Below are 23192 nucleotides of genomic sequence, written 5' to 3'. Positions count from 1 at the left end.
TGCCCTCAAAGCAAACAGGCTCCAGCAGGTCCCAATGACTTCACAGAAGTGATTCACGTCCAGTCCGTTCCTTTTCTCTCACAGGACGATCCTTCTCTGACACCGTGAGTTCTAATGGCTAGAAATAAAGACCTGTGGAGATTCACTCTTACTTGGGGTACACCTCAGAGGAGACCCTCAGGAAGCATCCTTCAGTAGTTCAGTGACCGCGTGCTTGGGTATTCTAGGTCCAGATTGCGGTAAATGGAGAGAATGAATAAAACCGAGGTCATTTATAAGCCGGACCTTGAAAGGAGAATTGATTTGTGCAGCTGAGAAAATCACTCAGCCACCATCACCGCACACACCTGCACACCTCGTGGAAAGCTCCAAGGGGAAGGGCAGGGAGGCTGGGAGCCCTAGTGACCCATCTGATGGGGCTGAGACTGAGGGGACCATTAGGGGACTGAGGAGGGGTCTGGGACTCAAGGCTTCTGGAGATGAATGGTGGGTGTTGGTGGGGATCTGAGAATCGGATCTCTGAGAAGGAAGGGGTGGCTTGAAGGAAGAGTGGGGTACTCTGAGAAGTGGGGATTCGGAAGAGATGTGTGGGTTCCAGGGGAGGTGGGGGGATTTGAGATATGGGGACACTGAGGAAGAATGGAAACCTGTGAGGAGTGAAGGCTCTAAGGAGGAATGGGGGCTCAGGAGGAGTGGGAGCTCTGGTGGGGAGTAGAGGGCGCTGAGGAGATGGGGGGTTCTCTGAGGAGACTTGAGCGTCTCTGAGGAAATGCGGGACCTCTCTGAGGAGGTGTGGGGGCTGTGAGGAGATGTGAGGGGCCCTAAGAAGGATTAAGGTCTCTAAGCAGGAATCATTGCTCTGAGCAGGTGAGGGAGGAGGAGATACGGGGGTGGAAGGAGGAGGGTGTGGGTGCGAAGAGCTGTTGCCTCGGCAACTCCCAACCGAGTCCTGGGTCGTTGAAAGGGGCTGTTAGGGGCGTGTCTGTGGGCGGTGCGCGGCGGCCCGGGCGGCGGCAGTTGGCTGGCGGAGACAGTGGGGCGTGCCCATGGGCGGGGCGCGGCCTCCTGGCTGGCGGCGGTTGGCTGGAAGCGGTGGCGAGGGGTGGGGGTTGGGGCGCGCGCGCGCAGCGCGCGAGTGGCGGGGGTTGGCTGCGGCGCCCTTGTGAGCGCTCCAGGCCCGGGGGATCCCCCTCAGCGCTTTCCCGGCCCCACCGCCCATGGACTCCCCGCAGCGCCCCGCGCCGCCTCCCCCGGCCCCGCGCCGCCCGCCGCCCGGGCCCCCTCCGGGCCCCGACACAGGCGAGGTCCTGCAGCAGATCATGGCCATCACCGACCAGAGCCTGGAAGAGGCGCAGGCCAGGTGCTGCGCGGGCTCGATGGGGGCGGGGCCCCCCAAAGTCGCGGCAGAGAAGGGGGCGGGCCCAGGGGCCAGGGCCAAGTTGGCAGGGGGCCCGAGGGGTGAGGGGGGGTGCGTCTGTGGGCGGGGAGCGGGGAGGGGAGATGTGGGGGCTCGGGGAGGACTGAAGGGGGTTTCTGAGGCCGAGGAGATTTATGAGGTCAAATGCGACGGATTGAAAGGCTTATGGGGCAAGCAGCGGGTGATGGGTTTTAGGGGCCCATCCTGGGGCGAGAGGAATGGGTTTAAGGGGAGTGTGTGGATGGGGAGGTGTATGGTGAAAGGCGGTTTCGGGGTTTATGGAATGTAAGGGGTAAGAGGAGAGCAGGGGGCTGTAAGGGCTGAGAGATGGGATTTGTGAGGGATGGACAGCTAAATGGATGCATTAGTGGGACTTCTGAGGTGGGAAGTTTTGAGGGCAGATAATGGAGAGTGAGTTGTGGGCAGTGGGACTCAGGAATGAGGAGATGGGGGTGATTTGGTGTGTGAACCATCAGGAGAAGTTAGTGGGGGAGCTGGGTGGAAGGATGGAGAGCTGCCTTTTTGTTAACTGAGCAAATATTTATTAGACACTATGTGGGGGACACCCAGCTGGGTGCTGACATAGTCCCTGCTCTCAAGCTCATAGTTAGAGGGAGAGAAAGTAAGTAGCAAAAACTAAGTACACATTGTGAGAAAACCTCGAAGAAAAGGAATAGCATGCTGTGGGAAGTCAGATGTAGAGAACACAGCACTTTCAGAGGCCCCGAGGTGGGAAAGAGCTGGAAGAAAGCAGAGCCAGAGACTTAAAGTCCTGAGTTCAATTTGGAGAGAGGTTGGAACCAGACCTTCTCAGGAAGGAGTTTGGATTTTATTTCAATTGCAGTGAGAAGAATCAAAGCAGTTTTAAGACAACCTGTCCTAGGGCACCTGGGTGGCTCAGTCGGTTAAGTGACTGCCTTCACTTCAGGTCATGATCCCAGGGTCCTGGGGTGGAGCCCCGCATCGGGCTCCTTGCTCAGCGGGAAGCCTGCTTCTTCCTCTTTCTCTGCCTGCTGTTCCCCCGGCTTGTGCTCTCTCTCTGTCAAATGAATAATTTTTTTTAATCTTAAAAAAAAAAAAAAAAAGACGACCTGTCTTACCTACCTCTACCCACCACTTGTCATCCAGCCAGGAATGGTAGAATCTGCTTCACAAGGCAATCCATTGTGTTTGGGGTCTGCTCAAATTATTAGAAAATAGGAAAGGACCGAAGTCCTTTTGGAGGATGAGGCCTTGTTGAATGAGGCCTGTTTGGGGGTGAAGGATGACCCCTGGGGTGGGACCAGAGTGTGGTTGTGTGGACTTGTGCAGTCACTAGAGCCCTTTAGGGAGGCGGGGTTATGCCAAAGCCAAGTGAGCAGCAGTCACAGGAAGGAGGAGACAAAGAAAAGGTGGATTCAGCATGCATTTGTTCTTCAAACTTTCTTTTGCTTCTAGTGGACTATCCACTCTCTGCAGTTTCATAGCCTCTATCTGAAAAGTTAAGAGTGTTATCCCCCTCCTCCCTTACTATGTTCATTCTACTTGTTGGAGCACTGTGCTAGGTGCTAGAGAAACCAAGATGGCTAAGATGTTCTCTGCCCTCTCAGAGCTCATTGAGAAATGGGAATGTGTGGGAGACTAATTTATAAATAGCTGTCATAACAGGTGTGTGCTGAGTAGAGGTGATTCCTGGCACCGGCAGAAAAAAAGAGATGGGCCAGGAGAGGGTGCCCTTGTGTGATGCCCTGTCTGCTAGACTAGTCTGAGAGCAGGGGCTTTGTCCTATTTTCCTTTGTATTCCCAGGGCTGTGCACAATGCGTGGCACCTAGCATATAGTAAAGTTTGTGGCACTAAAGATTCTGGAAGGTTTAGGAGGAGCCAAGGAGGGGAAAGTGGGCTCTTCACACACAGGAACCACAAGAGGCAGTGCTTTGAGTGTTTGTGGAGTTCTCTGAGTTCCTTCTGTTCTAGATAGGGAGCTGCTTAAGAAGTAAGCTCTGCTCAAGTGTGGCCTTCCTCAAGCATTTGTCACCCCATTACAGCCCCAAGGCTACACTTGTTTTCTTATAGCAGTCCAGACCTCCCCTAGATGGGCTTTAGAATGGTGTACAGTCAGTCACATCTTTCTTGCTATTCTTGAAGATAGCTTTTTTTTTTTCTTTTAAGGCTAGGAAATTGAGTAGTGGGACATTATATATGCATGACAACATGGTTGTTAGGTGTTTCCTGGTTTCTTTCTGAGGTAGAAAGGCCCCTGGGTCTTTTATTTTGAGACTTAGAAGCTTCAGATCTGCCCCACTTCTTTGGATATAGCCCTAAAAGTCACCCAAGTCCAGACAACAGTCTGAACTCAAGGCCCTAAAAGTCACCCAAGTCCAGACAGCAGTCTTCAGTCCTCACAGGGATCACTTTACTCTGGAGCAAATAGCTTGGGTGGGTCTTTTCCTCATAGTAAACTCTGCAGCCTGGTAGGTTATCAACCTGGGAGGGGAAGCAGATTGTGTCTGTCCTGATCAACCAACTGGGTGAGGCTTTTGCAAGTCTTTCTGACCCTGCCCTCTCTCTCGGTGCACCTGCTGAACCCCTCGTAGCCCCTGGAGTCAGTTTAGCTCAACTGTCTAGCAAGAAAGAGTTTTTCATCTCGCATGCAAGGACCTTTCAAACTATTTTGTCACTGTAAGTGTGTTTAAAGAGGGAAAGCACACCTACTCTCCTTAAACCAGAATTCTTACTTACACCTTTCTGCATTATTTGGAAGGCAGCTCCAAGTGCTTGTGCATTATTCATTTTGTCATTATAGCTGAATTGTCTTGGAATAGTGAACTGTATATTGTTTTTCCTTTGGACTACACAGATAGTGGACTGTAAGGGTCTTTGGAATACACCGCCTAGTTTAGATTCAGCCCAAGTCAGCTGGAGACTTCCTTTGTGAGAGATAACCAGTCTTTTTGAATGATCTTCTGAACTTCAGCTATACCCTAAGCTCTTCCTGGAGAAGGTACATTCTGTGTTTTCTGATTTGGAACCGTTCACTGATGATGTGCTTATTCATTTCTTCTGTGAGACGAATAAGGCAGAAAATTTTATCTCATTTGCCAAGGATTGTCTGAATATTTTGCTCTATCATGTATAGCCTTGTTTTTTTATAATAATAAATTTTACAACATTTTACAGTTTCTACATAGTTTATTTCATTTGCTTCTTTGACTACCTTTATGAGGGGTTTATGAGGGTTATTAGACAGGGTTGAGGGCCCTCTGTCAAGACTGTCAGGCGCCAGAATTCTTCCTTCCTCCCAGGGTTCTTAACCAGTGTTTGGGTCATAAAAATCTGTTGCAAGCTCTGGGCCCTCCCCCACTCCCACTGCTAACAGTGTGTTCATGTACTGTACCCTTGAGGATCCTCAGGCCTCAGGTGCCCCACAGCCTGGAAGCTCTCTCATCAAAGGCTGGTGGACTCATTTTTTTGGTCCAGTAGTAAGATTTCAAAGAAATCAGTATGGAAACTCTAGAGCTGAGGGGTAAATTTTGGAAACCTGATTGAGAAAGGAAGCAGAATGGTCACAGTATCATCTGGAGATCCATGCTCCATACCTGATGTTCTGGGAGAGCAGCTGAAGAGGACTGGTCTTTCTTCAAGTCGTTCTGCATGTTGGAACGACAGGTGAGTTGTGCTGTGTGTTGCTGGATTAGCAGATTTGGCTGTAGTGGTCACTTCTTGACCCTTTGCTTACAGGTACAAACTGATTCACTAGAGAGCTGTACTGTTCAATGTGGTAGCCATTCACTATATGTCTTTTTAAATTAAAATGAATTAAATACTCAGTTACTCAGTTGGACTAGCTACATTTCAAATGCTCAGTAGCCACATGTGACTAGTGGCTACCATATTAGCACAGATAGAGAACGTTTCTGGCTGGACATACAGCAAATTTCTGTGGGAATCTTATTGCAATGCAAGTTCTGATGTAGCAGGTCCCAAGGAGGCCCAATAATCCATGTTTCTAACAGGCTCCCAAGGGTGCCAATGCTGCTGATCCCAAACCACACTTGGAGAGGTCAGGCTGTCAAAAGTGGAGATAATAGGGGCGCCTGGGTGGCTCAGTTGGTTAAGCGACTGCCTTCGGCTCAGGTCATGATCCTGGAGTCCCTGGATTGAGTCCCGCATCGGGCTCCCTGCTCAGCGGGGAGTCTGCTTCTCCCTCTGACCCTCCCCCCTCTCATGTGTTCTCTCTCATTCTCTGTCTCTCAAATAAATAAATAAAACCTTTAAAAAAAAAAAAGTGGAGATAATAGCATCCCATTTATTTCAATTTTCATGAATTAGTTTACCTAGTAGTTGATTAATCTGACAAATGAAAGTTATTTTGGAGCCTAAGTTATGTTTGTAGGCATAATGGATTTTAAATTAATCACAAGGGTCACATATTAGCATTGTTTTGCCTACTTAATATAGAAGAAAATTAGAAATGAACAAATAAAATTCAGAAAATAGTTTATTTTTTTTCTCTTAATGAAAATCTTGCTTTGGGGCCATCAGACCCTGTTGTTTCAGGGTCTGTTTACGTTTTCAATCCAAGGATATCAGGCTGTGGAAGTTCCAGGGTTGTTTCTGTATTTCCTTTATAGCGTCTATGAAACCACAGCCCAAATTTGTGTTTGTAGAACTTGAGTGCAATAGAAAATGACCGCTGGGGAATGAGAATAGGTTTTAGGGCAAAAAAACCCTTTATATATAGTGAATAAAGGGATGATGGAAAATGGCCACTATCATATCTGTTTAAGAGCAAGTAATGTGGTATATGGGGTGGTGTACTTGAAACTAAAAAAATTCTGGGTGCCTGGGTGGCTCAGTCAGTTAAAGTGTCTGCCTTCGGCTCAGGTCATGATCCCAGGGTCCTGGGATCGAGCCCCACATTGGGCTCCTTGCTTAGATGGGAGCCTGCTTCTCCCTCTCCCTCTGCTGCTTCCCCTGCTTGTGCTCTCTCTCTCTTTCTCTGTCAAATAAATAAATTTTAAAAATCTTTAAAAAAAAGAAACTAAAAAGATTATATTCAGAAGTTGGCTTTTAGACAACATAACAGGTACTACAATTAAGGGCCTTCATAGCTTTTCTTAGGAAGAAAAGATTTCTCTGAATTTCTTTTTTAATTTGATTTTTTCATATGCGATATGTTAGGTATTTTCTCCTAGTAGAAATTTGCATGACTTTCTTAATTCCTCCAGTATTTTACATATTGGCATTGTCTGTAATATAGACTAAATTCTGATTATTAAAAGGAGATACTTTAGGGGTACCTGAGTGGCTCAGTCGGTTAAGCATTTGCCTTCAGCTCAGGTCATGATCCCGGAGTCCTGGGATTGAGCCCCACATCGGGCTCCCTGCTCAGCGGGGAGCTTACTTCTCCCTCTCCCTCTGCTGCTCCCCCTGCTTGTGCTCTCTCACTCTCTGTGTGTCAAATAAATAAATAAAATCTTTTTAAAAAAATGAATAATAAATAAAAGGAGATTATTTAATTTTGACCTTAGAACTTACCCAAGTGGCAAGGTGTAAACTGTCAACTGAATGGTGTGCCCCTTTTCTAAAGGTCTGTATCCCCATATTTAGTATTCCAGTTCTGTCAGTGAGCATTCAGCTTTCAGCGTGCCTATTCAAAGTATGTGGGGAGTCAGAGAAGGAATTTATGGTTTGGAATTTCCCAAAGCTAGATAGTGTTAGCAAGATAGTGTCTAGTAGTCCAAACCTGGGAAGTAGAATTTCAGAGTTGAAATTTTTCTTTTCATCATCTTTAAGGAAGTTCGTTAGATCCCAGTCAACTTAATGCCAGCAGTCTCTTCTTAACCTGCTTGTAGGTTTTCGCTTTGCTCTTAGGGTTGGCTTAGCTTGGCTTGGTCTAGTGCCAAAGGAAAGTCTTGCTGTCTTTGGAGTACTTTTCCTAAGAGTTGAATTTTGTTGGTTTTAAATTTCCTAAAGCCACAGCAAAATCCCTTTTGAAGTGGTTTTATTAAGTAAAACAACATGCAGAGTGTTTTAGAAAAGTTTCACAAATAAGCAAGTACCCCTCATTCATTTTAGTTAGTTACTGAGTGCCTGTCAGAACACAGTGGTTGATGATGATGAAAACAATGATTTCCTTCATTTAGACTTCCCAATAACCATAGAAAATGGGGGTTCTTTACAGAGTTTTGGTTTTTTTTTTTTTTTTAGATTTTTATTTATTTATTTGACAGCGAGAGACACAGCGAGAGAGGGAACACAAGCAGGGGGAGTGGGAGAGGGAGAAGCAGGCTTCCCGCTGAGCAGGGAGCCCGATGCGGGGCTCGATCCCAGGACCCTGGGATCATGACCTGAGCCGAAGGCACATGCTCAACGAGTGAGCCACCCAGATGCCCCTTTCACAGAGTTTCTAGATAAAGAACTGGACCTGAGTAAGAACTTGCCTGAAGTCAGACAACTAGGAGGTGGTTGGATAGAGATTTGGCTGTGTTCTCTGGAACACTGGTGCTGACCTGCCACCCTCCCTGACTTTCCCAGAGCTCCCACGGGTTCACTAGAATATGACATCACTTCCTGCTCACAGGAGCTGGAAGGTGATCACAGGTGCTATGGAAGATGGGACAGTTGGGCTAAAGCTAAAGAAGATGTTTTTTAGGGGCGCCTGGGTGGCTCAGTCGTTAAGCGTCTGCCTTCGGCTCAGGTCATGATCCCAGGGTCCTGGGATCGAGCCCCACATCGGGCTCCCTGCTCCGCGGGAAGCCTGCTTCTCCCTCTCCCACTGCCCCTGCTTGTGTTCCCTCTCTCGCTGTCTCTGTCAAAAAATAAATAAAATCTTAAAAAAAAAAAAAGATGTTTTTTAAATTTCATTCTCATGGATTTAATCTCATTTACTCAGTAAAACTTCATTTTGTGCCAGGCCCGGGGATACAACAATGATTCCCAAAAGCTCACGGATTCAGGAATGGCAGACATTGGAGAGTATGGTGTTGGGGATGGGGACCAGAGAAAGTGTGACAAGGAATTAGCCAGATAAGGAATTAGTCAGAGCGAGGGAGGCCACCTGGCAGTAAGATGAGTGTGGATGATAAAACCCTAGAATCTAGCTGAAGTCAGGCAGGGGGGGCACAAGCATGCCCCAAAGAGATGACCATATCTGGATGCAAAGCTTTACCGAGGCAGAAAAAGAAGGTACCGCATTCTAGGCTGGGGCAAGCACGTATGCAGGGAATGCAGGGAGCATGGAGGCATGCAACATGGCTCCATCAGGCATGAGTGGAGGGCACAGCCTTCGAAGGGGGACTCAGATGGGGTGACTGCGTGCCTTAGCTGCTGTCCAACGGAGCATGGCCTTGAATTCCTTGCCAAACAAGGAGTGAGCATAAAGTTTGTTCTGTTCCTTGTATAAGTACTCCTCAAAGTATTCAAACCTTTCTAAGGTATTGACCCTGGATCAGAAGAAAGCTCAATAGTCATTAGCTCCTGTCTACCATCTATTCTTCAGAAATGTCTTGTGACACTCATTTATCGCCTATCTTTCAGATTGAGCCCCCCAGTGGTTTAAGGGCTCTTGTTCTTTTTCACTCTAAAGCAGTTTTTCTCTTTTATGCATAACTTCCTCCTGCCCAAATCTAGTGTCCTTTGGCCATTATCTTTTTTGATCTTATTTCTCTCTTTCGTGCAGTACTATTAAACCCCTTAACAATTCTCCTCATTCCTAGAGTGGATGGGTACCCACTGTGTCCTTGGCCCTAGAAGAGAGACCAAGAAGAGGGGCTCCCAGCAGAGCTCTGTGTTCCCTTGGCTTCTGCTACCTTCTTTGATGGTGGAATCCAGCAGTTCTCACCCCAATTTTTGACTTCTCTATTTGCTCCAGTTTAAGTCTAGAAATGTCAGAGCTCTGCCTTCAAACTTTCTGTTTCTGTTCTCTGCCAGTTTGACATATATAGTTTCTACCTTTTCTTCAGTTCAGTTCAGTGAGTCTTTGCTCAGCTAGTATACCAAGTACAGTGTGGGCCTGGAGTTTCTGAAAACAGTAAGTTGAGGCCTTCCTCATGCCCAGGCAAGCCATAGTAAATGCTTTAAAGGGAACAGCGGAGGGAGTAAGGAATTCAGGGTGGGACAGGCCACCCATCAGAGTCTTGCACTTGCCTGGGTGACTTAGTCGGTTAAGTGCCCGACTCTTGATCTCAGCTCAGGTCTTGATCTCAGGGTTAGGAGTTCAAGCCCCATGTTGGGCTCCATGCTGCTGGGCATGGAGCATACTTAAAAGAAAGGGGAAGGGGGAGAAGGAAGGATGAAAGAAAGAAAGAAGGAAGGAAGGAAGACATAACATGACTGTGAGGCAGAAAAGAAGGTCCATAACGCTCCAGCTGACTAGCAGAGATGAAGTAATAATTCTTGTGAACATGAGGGCAGCATGGTAAATAAATAAAAAACAGAAAATAAAAAACCTGCTTAATACACACCTTTTCTATTAGCACCTCCTGCATTTCTTTACTCTCCTTTATAATCAAATATCAAAGAGTTTGTGGTTGCTGCTTCCACTTCCCCTCCTCCATCCATTCTCTCCCAACCTTCTCGTCCCTCTGCTGAGTCACCAGTGACCTTCATGTTGCTAAGTCCAAGGTTTCTCCTGGGTTCTTGTCTTGCTTTGCTTCTAAGAAGCATTTTTCACAGATTGCTCTTCTCTCCTTGAAACTGTTTTTCTTGGGTCCTCCTCACTGGCAGTTCAGTCCCAGTCTCCTCTGTAAGCTCTTCTCTTCTTGACTTCTTTAAGTCCATGGGCCTGGGCCTGGGACATGGACCCCTCTCTACACTCTATTATGGTGATTTCCTCAAGTCTTGTGGCTTAAAGTGCCATCTCTATGCCCAGGACTTCCCATCTTTATATTGCTTATCTCCAACCTTGAGTCCATGTCCATGTGCCCATCTACCTACTTGATACCTCCTCTTGGATAGCTCATAGGTATCTCAAGTGTAACCTGATCAAAGCACAGCTCTGCTTTCCAGACCCTTCTTCCCTAAACCGGCTGCCTTCCAGTCTCCCGTATAGTAGTTAATGGTATCTCCTTTCATCTAGTTGCTCAGGCCCAAAACTAGTAGTTATCCTTGAATCTCCTCTTTCCCCCAAATCCCACACCACTTTTTTAGAATGTCGTGTTGATTCCATCAGTGAAGTCAAAGATTTATCTACTTTTTCTTTCTTTTTTTTAAACTAGGCTTCATGCCCAATGTGGGGCTCAAATTTAGGATGTCAAGATCAAGTCAAATGCTCCACTGACTGAGCCAGCCAGGAGGCCCAAGATCTATCTACTTTTTATGTCTATTACCATAACTCTAAGCTAGGCCAGCAGCATTTCTGGACTATTCCAGCTGTAGTAGCCTCCAGACTGTGTTCCTGGTTCCACCCCTTGCCTTCCATTCTGGTCTCAGAGCAGCCACAGTGATCTTTTAAAAATGCAATTCACGGGCCGCCTGGGTGGCTCAGTCGTTGGGCATCAGGTCGTGATCCCGGGGCCCTGGGATTGAGCCCCGCATCGGGCTCCCTGCTTGGCGGGTAGCCTGCTTCTCCCTCTCCCTCTCCCACTCCCCCTGCTTGTGTTCCCTCTCTTGCTGTGTCTCTCTCTGTCAAATAAATAAATAAAATCTTTAAAAAAAATTAAAATGCAATTTACTTAAAGATAGACAAGTAGATCAACGGATAGAGTTGAGTTGCAGGAATAAACCCATACATATATGGCCAATTGATTTTCTACAAGGGTACCAAGACCATTCAGTGGAGGAAGGAATAGTCTCTTCAAGGAATGGTCTGGAAAAACTGGATATGCACATGCAAAAGAATGAATTTGAACCCTTACCTAACACCATATACAAAAGTTAACTCAAATGGATCAAATACCCAAGAGTAAGAGCTAACCCTGTAACACTCTTAGAAGAAAACACAGGCATAAATCTTTGTAACATTGAATTAAACAACAGTTTCTTAGATGTGATGCCTAAAGCACAAGCAACAAAAGAAAGAATAGATAAATTGGATTTCTTTAAAATGAAAAATTCTGGGGGCACCTGGGTGGCTCAGTCATTAAGCGTCTGCCTTCGGCTCAGGTCATGATCCCAGGGTTCTGGGGTCGAGCCCTGCATCGGGCTCCCTGCTCAGCGGGGAGCCTGCTTCTCCCTCTCCCATTCCCCCTGCTTGTGTTCCCTCTCTCGCTGTGCCTCCCTCTGTCAAATAAATAAATAAAATCTTAAAAAAAAAACAAAAAACTTCTGTGCTTCAAAGGATGCTATCAAAGTAAAAAGACAACTCGTATAATAGGTATTTGATTAGAGTCTAGTATCCAGAATATATAAAGAACTCTTACCTCAACTCAACAATAAAAAGACAAATAACCCCATTAAAGAAAGGATTTATTTTTTTAAAAAAATTATTGTCAGAGAGAGTACACAAGCAGGGGGAGAGGCAGGCTGAGGGAGAAGCAGGCACCCCGCTGAGCAAGGAGCCCGATGCGGGACTCAATCCCAGGACCCTGGAATCATGACCCAAGCTGAAGGCAGATGCCTAACCAACTGAGCCACCCAGGCGCCCAAGAGCAAAGGATTTAAATAGACATTTCCCCAAAGAAGAATGGCCAATAAACACATGAAAGGATGTTTAGTGTCATTAGTCTTTAGAGAAAAGCAAATCAAAACCACAATGAGCTACTATCTCACACCCACTGGTGTGGCTATAATAAAAAAGACAATAGCAAGTGTTGGTGAGGATGTGGAGAAATTGGAACCCTCATAAGTTGCTGATGGGAATGGAAAATGGTACAGCCACTTTATAAAAGTTTGGCATTTCCTCAGGAAGTTAAACAGTTACCATATGACTCTGCAGCTCTCCCTAGACACGAGCTCACACAAACACTTCCACATAAATGTTCATAGTAGCATTATTCATAATAGCCCAAAGTGGAAATAACCCAAATGTCCATCAACTGATAAATGGATGAACAAATTATATCCATACAATGGAATATTATTTGGCCCTAAAAAGGGATGAAGCACTGGTATACAACAACTTGTAAGAACCGTGAAAACATGCTATGGGATAGGTGCAAGCCACAAAAGGACCCATACTGTGTGATTCCATTTGTATGAAATGTCCAGGAGAGACAAACTGTAGAGACAGAAAGATTAGTGGTTGCTCGGTGGGAGGAGGAGGGGGAAAGGGGGAATGACTGCTCACGGGAACAGGGTTTCTTCTGAGGGTGAGGAGAGTGTTGTAGAAATAGATAGTGGTAATGGTTGTACATCGTGAATTTACTAATAGCCACTGAATTTTATGTATACTTTTAAGGGTGAATTTTATGGTATGTGAATTACATATCAAAAAAATCAACACTAATTAAAAAAATGCAATTCATATCATGTGATAACTACTCTGTAAAATCCCCATTGCTCCCTGTAATGATTTTCTGTTGCCACTGTAACAAATGGCCACTAACTTAGCGGCTTAAAACACAAATTTATTTATTGTCTTCCATTTGTAGGGTACAAGTCCAACATGGGTCTCCCTGGGCTAAAATCAAGGTGTTCTAAGATGTTCTAAGGACTGCCTTCCTTCTGAAGGAAATAGGGGAAGAGTCCATTTCCTTGCCTTTTCCAGCCTGTTGAAGCCACCTGCATTCCTTGGCTTGTACTTTCTTCCTCCACCTTTGGAGCCAACAGTGTAGTGTCTCTGACTCTAGGTCACCGTCTCTCTCTCTGACCACAGCTGGAAGAAGTTGTCCACTTTTAAGGACTTGTGTGATTAGATAGGGCCCATCTGGGTAATCCAGGCTCATCTCCCCATCTCAGGGTCCTTAACCTTAATCACACCCACAGAGGTCTTTTTCCCTTGTAACTTACTCTGAGAATCAGCACGTGGACATCTTGGGGGGCTATCCTTCTGCCGATCACAGTTCCCATCACAGGCAAACAAAAGCCAGAGTCATTCCCCTCACTGACAAGGCTCTTTGAGGTGGCCCCCCTTGTCTAACTTCACCTCATGGTGTCGGGCTCCCTGCTCGGCGGGAAGCCTGCTTCTCCCTCTCCCACTCCCCCTGCTTGTGTTCCCTCTCTCGCTGTGTCTCTCTCTGTCAAATAAATAAATAAAATCTTTAAAAATCAATCAATCAATCAATCAATCAATCACTGGACCTTGAAAATTCGTAGCTCTTGACGAGTTATTTGCATTATTTAAATTTGCACTGTTTAAAATTCTACATGTAAAGGGAAACAGTTTGAGTATTTGTATATTGCTCCATTTGAATTTTGCAAAATGGAATTCAGATGAAATGCTTTTGTACTATAACTTCATAAGGGCGACTTTCAACAGAACTGGCAGAGTCCATATGAAGGGTCTTTACCCTCGGGGACAGGATAACTTCTCTTTTTCAACACGCTCTTCTGGTGCTTTCTCTTTCAGAAAGCATGCTCTGAATTGCCATCGGATGAAGCCAGCTCTCTTCAGTGTGCTCTGTGAGATCAAGGAAAAGACAGGTAGGCCATTGAGAAGACATTTTTTGTGGGTCCAGGACCATGACAACCACGCCCCTCTGGTCCTGGCTCAACCTGATGTGTGTTGTGGACTGTCATGCCTGTCACATCTCCCTCAGTGGATGGTTCACATGCTTCCTTTCTGCCTTGTCCGTGCCTGTTCTCTGGTGTATCACATCCTTGTATTTTGCAGTTTGTATCTGGAGTAATACTGTTGCCAGTGAGTAACAAGCAGCTGCATTGTTCTTGAGCAAGACCTAAGAGGCACTGTGGCATTCAGTTGTTTTAGAAAAGGAAAAGATGATAGAATTAGAAAAATAGAATAATAACAATTTTGTTTTATTTGTTTTAAGCATTCAGAGTAATCCCCATGGAGGCTTCTGCCACTGCAAATCCTTTTGTTAAAAAACAAAACAAAACAAAACAAAAAAAACGAAAAAAAAACCCACAAAACTTTATTTTAATTTTAGATTTGCAGAAAAGTTAAAAAATAGTACAGCCCATTCTCCTGTACCCTTCTCCCTGCTTCCTCTCATGTCAACACCTTCAGAACCACAATTCAATGATCAAAACCAGGACATGAACCTTGGTACAGTGCTCTTGAACTGAACAACGGGCTTTATTCGGATTTCCCCAGTCTTTGCCCTAATGCCCTTTTTCTGGTCCAGCCTCCCACATTGCATTTAGTCATTCTGTCTCCTTAGTCTCCTCTGATCTGTGACAGTTCCTCAGTCTTTCTTCATCATCTGTGACCTTCACACTTTGGTTGAGAACTGTTCATTTTGTGGGACTGACATTTGTGGGGAACCATATTAGTTCAAAGAAATACTTCATGGCGGATCTTCATGGTATTGCTCCCAACCCAGCTAGCAGCCAACATTTTATCTATTGTCTTTACCAACACTTTCCTTTCTCATAAAAGCCAGCCTGGGCTATATTTCATTCCTGATCCTTTTACCTTCGAGTGTGCTTTGTAACCAAGAAGCTTTTATTCTTCATTTGTTCTCATAGGTTGCTTGTGCATGATTAACTTTTTATTTTGAAATAATCAACAGATTTACAGAAATGTTCCAAGAACAGTGCAAATACATTTTCTTCCTGCACTGTCAGGGAATAGGTTGCTGCCATGATGCCCATGACCCCTGCACACTGGAGTGTGTGTTTCCAGTGAACAAGAGAGTTTCCTGTGTCCCCCCAGGACAACCTTCATAGTCAGGAAGTGACATTAATATGCCACTACCATGGAATCCCAACCTTATTCAAGCTTTGTCAGTTGTCCCAATAATTTATAGAAAAGGATGCAGGCCAGGATCTTGTGTTACATGTAGTTATCATGTCCCTTTGGTCTTTTCCCCTCTGTGACAAGCCCCCATTTTTCCTTGACTTTCATGACCTTGACCATCTGGAAGATCACGGCAGACCCCTCCATTTGGGTTTATCTGATGTTTCCTCACAATTAGATCTCCGTTTTCATTATCCTCGGTACTTTTACTTATCTGTTCAGTTTTCCTTGCCCCCCATGTATACCCGATCCTCCCTAATGTGAACCCCTTTTCACCCCTCAGCCCCCACTCCCATCCCCCACCAGGTCACTGCTGGGACAGCTCCCATGTGATGCCCTCTCGCCCAGAGCCAACTCGCCCTCCTCCAAAGATGCCCCCTCAGGGCTGTGACATCCCATGCTGAGCTCCCACTCAGGTGCCTCTCAAAGGTGTTTGAATGTCTAATGGCCTGTCTTGTCTGTTTTGTATTTAAATTATGGGGAGCAGATATTATAGCTTCTAGTAGATTGAAGTGCAAAGGTTGGGCATTTCGCAGGTTTCAACAAGTTTACCCTCAGGCCCTCACAGCACTCCCTTCTGTGTTGTATATGAATTGGATAAACAGCACTTCTACAACTGAGTGAGCAACAAACCCCGGAGTCCTGTGGGCGGGAAGAAACTGCCCATGGCAGCGTATGTCCATCCTCTGGAGACGTTGGCTATAATCACATGCTCCTTAGTACTATTGAATTGTGTGACGTTGGTCACCCTCATAAAAAATCAGCCAGAGTCGGTACCTCTTGCTAGGGTGTGCTGTCTCCCTGCCCAGCCCTCACCTGGCCCTGGGTAAAAACAGCCCTTCTGGGGCTCCCTGCTGCCCCCAGCAGTTGGCTCTGTCATCATAGCTCCTTGGATGTGTGGGACCCTGAGGTTTTTTAAATGACGACAACCTAGCTCTGCAGATATGGAATTTAGCAGTACTAAAAACAATTTTTAAGGGTACCTGGGTGACTCCGTTGGTTAAGTGTCCTACTCTTGATTTCGGCTCAGGTCGTGATCTCCCTGTTGTGAGATGGAGCCCGGCGTTGGGCTCTGCGCTGGGCGTGGAGTCTGTTTAAGATTCTCTCTCTCTCTTCCTCTCCCTCATGCTCAAACGTTGGGCTGCATAATGCGTTTTGGGGTGTGGTACCACAGGAATGGGCCAGCACTACTCAGCCTTGAAAATTGCAGGCCATCTGCAATTGCCATGAGCTGGGCTCCATGTGGCCTGGCTGAGTTGTCAAGTTCACTGTGGCCAAGTGTCTTTTCTCATCAGTAGGAAATGCAGCTGTGGGAGCGCTCTGTGTCCAACATGTGAGTGGCAGGAGAGTAAACAAGATCTCAGTTATGCTTCAGCTTCTCCCAGTCTTGTGATGGGTATAACCCAGTATTAGCCCAAAGAAAACTACTCAGGGCCCTGATCCTGCACCCTGGCACCAGTGGGTCACCACCTTATTGGTGATCCTGAGAGACAGGCCTCCTGGAACTCCTCATGCAGGGACAAAGCATGTCTGCTTCTTGAGTTAACCCACATTCTTCACATTCCCCTTTGGCTAAAGTCTGCAACAGGCCTTTAGGGTAAAGACCAAACCCGTGCAGAGCATTTAAAGCCCAGTGCGCATTGTTGGAGCACAGGTTGCAGTCCAGTAGCTCCGAGCTTCCTGGCATTATTGCCCCACCCTGCTGGCAGCCTCTTACTTTCCTCTTGTTTTAGAGATAAGCAGAGTGAACCTCTGGAGAGAGCAGGTCACACCCCAATAGCCCACAGCCAGGCTGCACGCTGCCCTTCCACACCCTGTCCTGGCTCAGAAAGGGAACCCTCCCTGTGCCTCCCAGCCTGCACCCACCAGCCCCAAGTGCCATCTCTGTCCCCGCTGCTCTCACTGCATCCACGATGGCTCTGGGCCTTTGCCATCTGTCTCCTCCAGTGAGCTCAGGGTCCAGGTGTACTGTGTTCTACGACTGTCCTGGTACCTGGCACACAGTGCCATGTACCTTGGGTTTTTGTTGAATGAAGAACTGTTTCTGGTGACTGATACCTATTAATTGAAATCCTTTTCATCCTGTTCACTTTATGGGGTTCAGGAAGATTGTGTCTGCGGCCTGACTTAGAACACAAGGCTATTGTTCGCGTCGTCCTGAGAAGAAAGCCATCCTGTGTATAAACCTTGAGTTGGCAGACGTACCTGGAAGCACTGCCTCACTTCCCTGCCTTCCACCGTCTCCTCTGGCCTGTGGGAGGGACACTGGAGTATCTTCCAGGCCAGGGATGTCCGGGCATCCCTGCCCGCAGAGCTCTCTGAAGGCCAAGGACCGCCCCCCCCAGGAGTGCACCCTCCCTCCTGAGTCCTTCCCTTGAAACAGCCGTTCTTGGCGTCTAGAGGAGCTGTCCTAAAAGAACAAAATAAAGCATGTTTGAAGAGTTTTGAATTTAGCTGGGAGGACCAAATACTGGCTCAGTTCCTTTCCTGAAACCCTTGGGGCTAGATGCATTACAGAATTCAGAATTGTTTGGATTTTAGGCACGTTGTGTTGATGATTCCTGAGGCAGAGCCTGCATTCCAAAGGTGACATTTAGCACCAGAGCAGGAACATTCTTACACACTGGTTGGGTCAGGCTTTGCCTCCAAATGAACCTGAGGGCCAACTTCTGGAAAAACATTGGCTCTTGGATTGTGGATGGGCAGGCAGCTTAGACCCGGTGTGCAGAGGAAGCGCCCTGAAGAGCCACCCGGCATCTTGGGCAGTCGACTCAGGGACCTGCTTTGTCTTCTCCGCGCGGTCACTGTCCCCTGTGCTGGTCGTAAGCGCACATCTATACCTTGGTTTGGTCGGTTCTGTGCTTACCGTCTCCTGAGAAACGAGAAGTCCCGGAGACCTGTCCCGGCCAGCCTTGCTCTTGGGCCAAGGAACCGTCTCTGCTGCAGGAGCAATAGCTGGCTGCCTTTCAGGGGCGGAAATGTAAATAACGCGTAACATAAGGGAACATCTTGTTATTTCCTGACCACCGTTCATTGGCCTGGCGAGGACCTGTCAGGCTTGAGCAATCCAGCGGGCTTTTTACCTTCATTTCCCTTTCCTCGTCAGCCAGTCGGGTCTGTTGCAATTGCAAATTCATGATCTTGATCTTGGAGTTGTAGGTTTGAGCCCCACATTGGTGTGGAGATTGCTTTAAAATAATACAAATCGGGGCGCCTGGGTGGCTCAGTCGTTAAGCGTCTGCCTTCGGCTCAGGTCATGATCCCAGGGTCCTGGGATCGAGCCCCACATTGGGCTCCCTGCTCAGCCAGGAGCCTGCTTCTCCCTCTCCCACTCCCCCTGCTTGTGTTTCCTCTCTAGCTGTCTCTCTCTCTCTGTCAAATAAATAAATAAAATCTTTAAAAAAAAAAATTAAAAAAAATAAATAAAAATTAAAAAAAATAATAATACAAATCTTTTAAAAAGCTCAAGAACCTGAAGGGTTTTAGTTGCAGATGCACCTCCAAAAAAGAGTGAGCCAGGAGCTTTAAGGCCTTAGTATGGACCCAGATTCTTGGAAAGCACGCCTTTCTTGCAGAGTCTATTACCCTGTTCAGGTTTTTTCTTAGGGTTTGGCCATTGACTAAAATGATCTTGTGCTTTTGTTTCTGGTCTGCAGGGACAACCTTCACCCTTTGAGTTTGTCACATTTCCTGTCCTTACCTTGCCCGTCTGTCCCTCCCAGGCTCCTGGTCGCATCCTCTCCACCAGCACTTGAGGGCAGAGCTGAGGAGAGGCCTCCCTGTCCATGTCTGACTTGCAGCAGCGCTTCTAAAGGGTCCCCAGTATGTCTGAGTGTGCCGGGCAGTCTGGGGAGATGCTTGTTATCAGGTTAAGGAGCGTTCTTTCTATTCATGGTCTGCTAAGGGTTGTTGTTTTGTTTTTAAGATTTATTTTTAAGAAATCTCTCCATCCAACACGGGGCTGGAATTTACAATCCTGAGATCAAAAGTTGCATGCTCCACTGACTGAGCCAGCCAGGTACCCCGGTTTGCTAAGGGTTTTTATCGTTAGTGGCTATTGTTTTTGTTGTTGTTGTTTTGTTTTAAAGATTTTGTTTATTTATTTGACAGAGAAATAGCACAAGTAGGCAGGGCGGCAGGGAGAGGGAGAACTAGGCTCTCCGCTGAGCAGGGAGCCCGACGTGCGGATCGATCCCAGGACCCTGGGATGGGGAGCGGAGGTTTTTCTCCTTTAGGTTACTGTGATGATTTACATTGATTTTCATTTGCACTGACACAGTTTGAAAGCACCTGTACGCAGAAATAAATCCTCTGGGCGACGATTCATATATTTACGCACATACATGTACATAGGCTGCTGACGTCAGGTGGCTGGTCATTTAGTTAGACAGTTAACCATGCATCTCTGCATGAATGAGGCTGGGTCGTGATTTCCTTCTGAGCTCCTGTCTTGAGGTCTCTTTATGGTGAGTGTGGCTTTTCCTGGGTCTCTTCTCTGCAGCAGTGTGTTGAAGAAAGGGGCTCTGTCTCCCTTGAGAGCTTGGTAGTCATAAAATGGCCTGGTGGCCTTTTGGGAGAGGTTTCTTAGCAGAAGTTCCTGTTTCTGGAACACGATTCTGTGAGGCCAAGCATGTTCCAAGGAGCTGGGGTGATGACAGCAAACCAGACAGTGATGGTCTTTAGCGAGCAGGGTAGTTTCAACAACAATAATAGAGACGGACCTGCAGCTTCAGGGCCTTGAGTAGAAGTGGGCCTCTACCTGCCTGATGGCACATCTTCCCTTCCTTGTTGGGAAAGAGTCTCAGAAGCAGGAATGGCTTGGTGCTCCAGGCCAATCTGTCACCTCCACGGCCACGCTGGGCCCCCCAGGCACTCGGAAACCCCACTCCTGTTCCCATACTATTGCCTTGGTTGAGGTGTTCTTTCCTGGGCCAGGGAACCTGGTCTTCCTCCTCTGTGAAGGCTTGCCTGAACTCCTTTGCTCCCAAAATCCAACACAGCACCTACAGCCTGTGCTCCTGCCACATTCGCCATGTCACCGGGCCTGCATTCTCCGAGTTAGAGGGGCCTGCCTCCCCAGTAGATGGATTTTCCTGTGGGAATGGATCATTCTTCTTTAAAACGTGGTCCTGCTCTTCATTTAGCATCTCTGCATCCCCTTGATGGGAGCTTATGGAGTGAGCCTTTCTACTGCACACAGGACTTTCCCTCAGTTTCTTATCTCCAGGACCCAGGAATCTTCCATAGGGTTTTTCCAGATGACAGTCCCATCTCTGCCACAACACTGAAGACAATAATGATGCAGAGACGCAGGAATCCTGCAAACATGGGGGAGGAAATAGGTTTACTCCCAAGAGGGTCACTTCTGGACTGTTCCTATGGAACCCCAGAGCTTGGATCTGAGACTGGGACATCTCAGGGACATGTCAGAGCTTCTGGCAGTGACCCAGGCTCAGTCTGCTCTGGCCTTGAGGAGGGTTTGGCTCACCACCACCCAGTACCAGTGTGAAATACAAGCAAGATGAAGTTCTGGGAAAAGGAGAGGGAAAATAAAGCAGACATACAAAATAACAAGCCTGAAAGTCTCATTAGATTCAACAGACAAAATTACTCCATCACGTTGCTGTAAAAGTTTCTATGTGCAGCCTCTTCTGTCTGTGTTGGCTTCTCCGTGGACAGGTGACAAACCCAGATGCCACCTTTTGGGGAGTCCTGATCTAGGTTGGAACTGAACTAAACAAGCTAAAATCCTTTGGACTGCACCCATAGAAGAAGGGAAAAGGATCAAGAGGGGTCCCCAAGGAAAGGTCATTTGAAGGCAGTAATACAGCAGTGTTGACCTGCCTGGACCTGCACGCTTATAGGTTCGTCCTCAGGTACATGTTAGGCTCCCTGACATGCCTGTTCTGGAGCGGAGACCGCTAGACCATAGCGCTGGGAAATAAGGTTTTATTGGAACACAGCTGCTCATTTGTCTACTCTTGTCTGGGCTGCTTTGGGGCTACGGGGTGACTGAGCAGTAGTGACGAGAGACCCCATGGCCCCCAAAGCCCAAAAGAGTTACTCTCTGGCTCTTTACAGTTTACGGATCTTGGTGGGAGGAACTCGGCCTCTGGAGCCAGGAGCAGGAAAGTGGGTGAGGGACGGCAGTTCCAGAAGGGCAGGGTTGGCAGAGGTTTTCTGAGCTGCAGGAGGGAAGAACTGTGATGGGCTGTAGGTGGGGACACTGGGGGCATCGTGGGGGCCCCCAGCCTGTGGCTTGATGGGGTGTTCGCAGCAGCAGCTCCTATACCCGGGCATTAGGGCTCAGAAACTGCCCATTACCAGCAACAATTGCCACTGACCAAGTCTGGATCAGTCCAGTTTCCGTGACGGGGCAGGGAGGTGCTGATCCTCTCATCTCTGCAGTCAGAGCCTGCCAAGGGGTGTGCATAGTCTACCGGGTCCCCCGGTGAGTGCAGAGTTAGTCTGGGAAACCTCTGGCCTATCAGATGAAATTACCCTGATAAGAAAAGACTCCTGGGTCCCATGTACACACTCCATTGGCGTCCATCCTGAGGGAAGGATGTGGGGGAGACCCAAGAGATAGGAGCGACGGAAGCAGAAAGAGCAACCACAAGCCGCTGGGACCTCCCCTATAGCTGGAGTTGCTTGGGTTTTTTTTTTTTTTTTCTTAAACAATTGGGTCCAGGTACGGAAGATAATTTACCACCTGCCACCCCTTTCTATGTTCTCCAATATCAGAGGCATTGTGTGAGGGAGGAAACACTCTCACAAAAGATGACGGTGACTGCTGGGATGAGCACTTTGCCAGAATTCCATGTAGAATTCCCTTATTACCTTTGCTTCTTTGACTGCAAGAGAAGTTGGAGCCAGTGGAGCTCAGTTCAGCCCGAGAATGAGGACAGGTGCACTCACCTCAGCCCAGGTCTCAGGGACCACACTGGGTCTGCCCCAGATGCCCTGTTCCTGCCACGATGCAGGAGAACCCCAGTCTCTGCAGCTCCCTGGGGGCGGCAGAAGCCACTTGTCACCCCAGAGCCACAACTTATGCCCAGCACTTAGCCCTCAGTAAGGGCTCAAAAACACATTGCAAGGTTTCTGGAAGCAGGAAGTCCCCAAGCTTTTCTTCCTGATGATTATTCTCACCCATGCCTGCAAAGACACTGGTACTGTCACTTCCAGACGGGCGCTATGGGCAGATGGATTTGGGGACTGGTGTGACCAGATGAGGGTGACTGTGGGTACTCAGCATGTTCTCAAGACTCTTGGACTCCAGACCCTAACCGTGAGGTCCCAGCAGCAGGCTTGGACTTTCTGTTGTCCAAGGGCTCCTCGCAGAAAGCAGTTTGGTTGCCACCTGTCACTTGGCTTCAGTGCATCTTTCTTTCTTTTTCTTTCTTTCTTTCTTTCTTTCTTTCTTTCTTTCTTTCTTTCTTTCTTTCTTTCTTTCTTTCTTTCTTTCTTTCTTTCTTTCATCTGAGAGAGAGAATGGGAGACAGAGAGCACGAGAGGGGGAGGATCAGAGGGAGAAGCAGACTCCCCGCTGAGCAGGGAGTCCGATGCGGGACTCGATCCCGGGACTCCAGGATCATGACCTGAGCCGAAGGCAGTTGCTTAACCAACTGAGCCACCCAGGCGCCCCTTCAGTGCATCTTTCTATTCCGAGTTCTCTCAGCTTCATCCATCCAGACACTGGGTGGTGGAGACCCTGCTGTGTGGGTGAGGGGGGCAGGCTTCTGAGGGCCTAGGGCCCTGCCCATTGAGGGCAGCAGGGAGGAAGGGAGGTCAGTGTTTTGCTGAATCCTGCACCCTGGCAGGCTCCAGGTCAGGCAGGCCTGTCCTGCATCATCCCATCCCGTTGGGAGCTCAGGGCAGCTGGGAGCTGCAGCCTGCAGGGTGACACATTCACAGCCATGTGGTCAGGCCAGTTAGGGGCATCTGAGGTCTCTGCGGCTCAGCTCATGGGTTAGACTTCCTCCCATGTGGGTATG

At 47.6% G+C, this 23192-nt stretch overlaps 1 protein-coding gene across 1 annotated transcript in view; it reads left to right on the top strand.

Moving 5' to 3' along the window:
- Window positions 1–1217: 1217 nt before the first annotated feature.
- PBX4 (PBX homeobox 4) overlaps window positions 1218–23192 on the top strand; it is a 34494-nt gene continuing 12519 nt past the window's right edge. Inside the window, exons 1-2 of the mRNA XM_032412543.1 lie at window positions 1218–1360; window positions 13846–13919. Coding sequence (XP_032268434.1) covers window positions 1218–1360; window positions 13846–13919 — 217 coding nt within the window. The remainder of the gene's footprint in view (window positions 1361–13845; window positions 13920–23192) is intronic.

This window comes from Phoca vitulina, unplaced genomic scaffold (genome assembly GCF_004348235.1).
Source record: "Phoca vitulina isolate PV1807 unplaced genomic scaffold, GSC_HSeal_1.0 scaffold13, whole genome shotgun sequence".
Classification (NCBI taxonomy): domain Eukaryota; kingdom Metazoa; phylum Chordata; class Mammalia; order Carnivora; family Phocidae; genus Phoca; species Phoca vitulina.
This window is presented reverse-complemented; position numbering and strand designations above follow the sequence as displayed.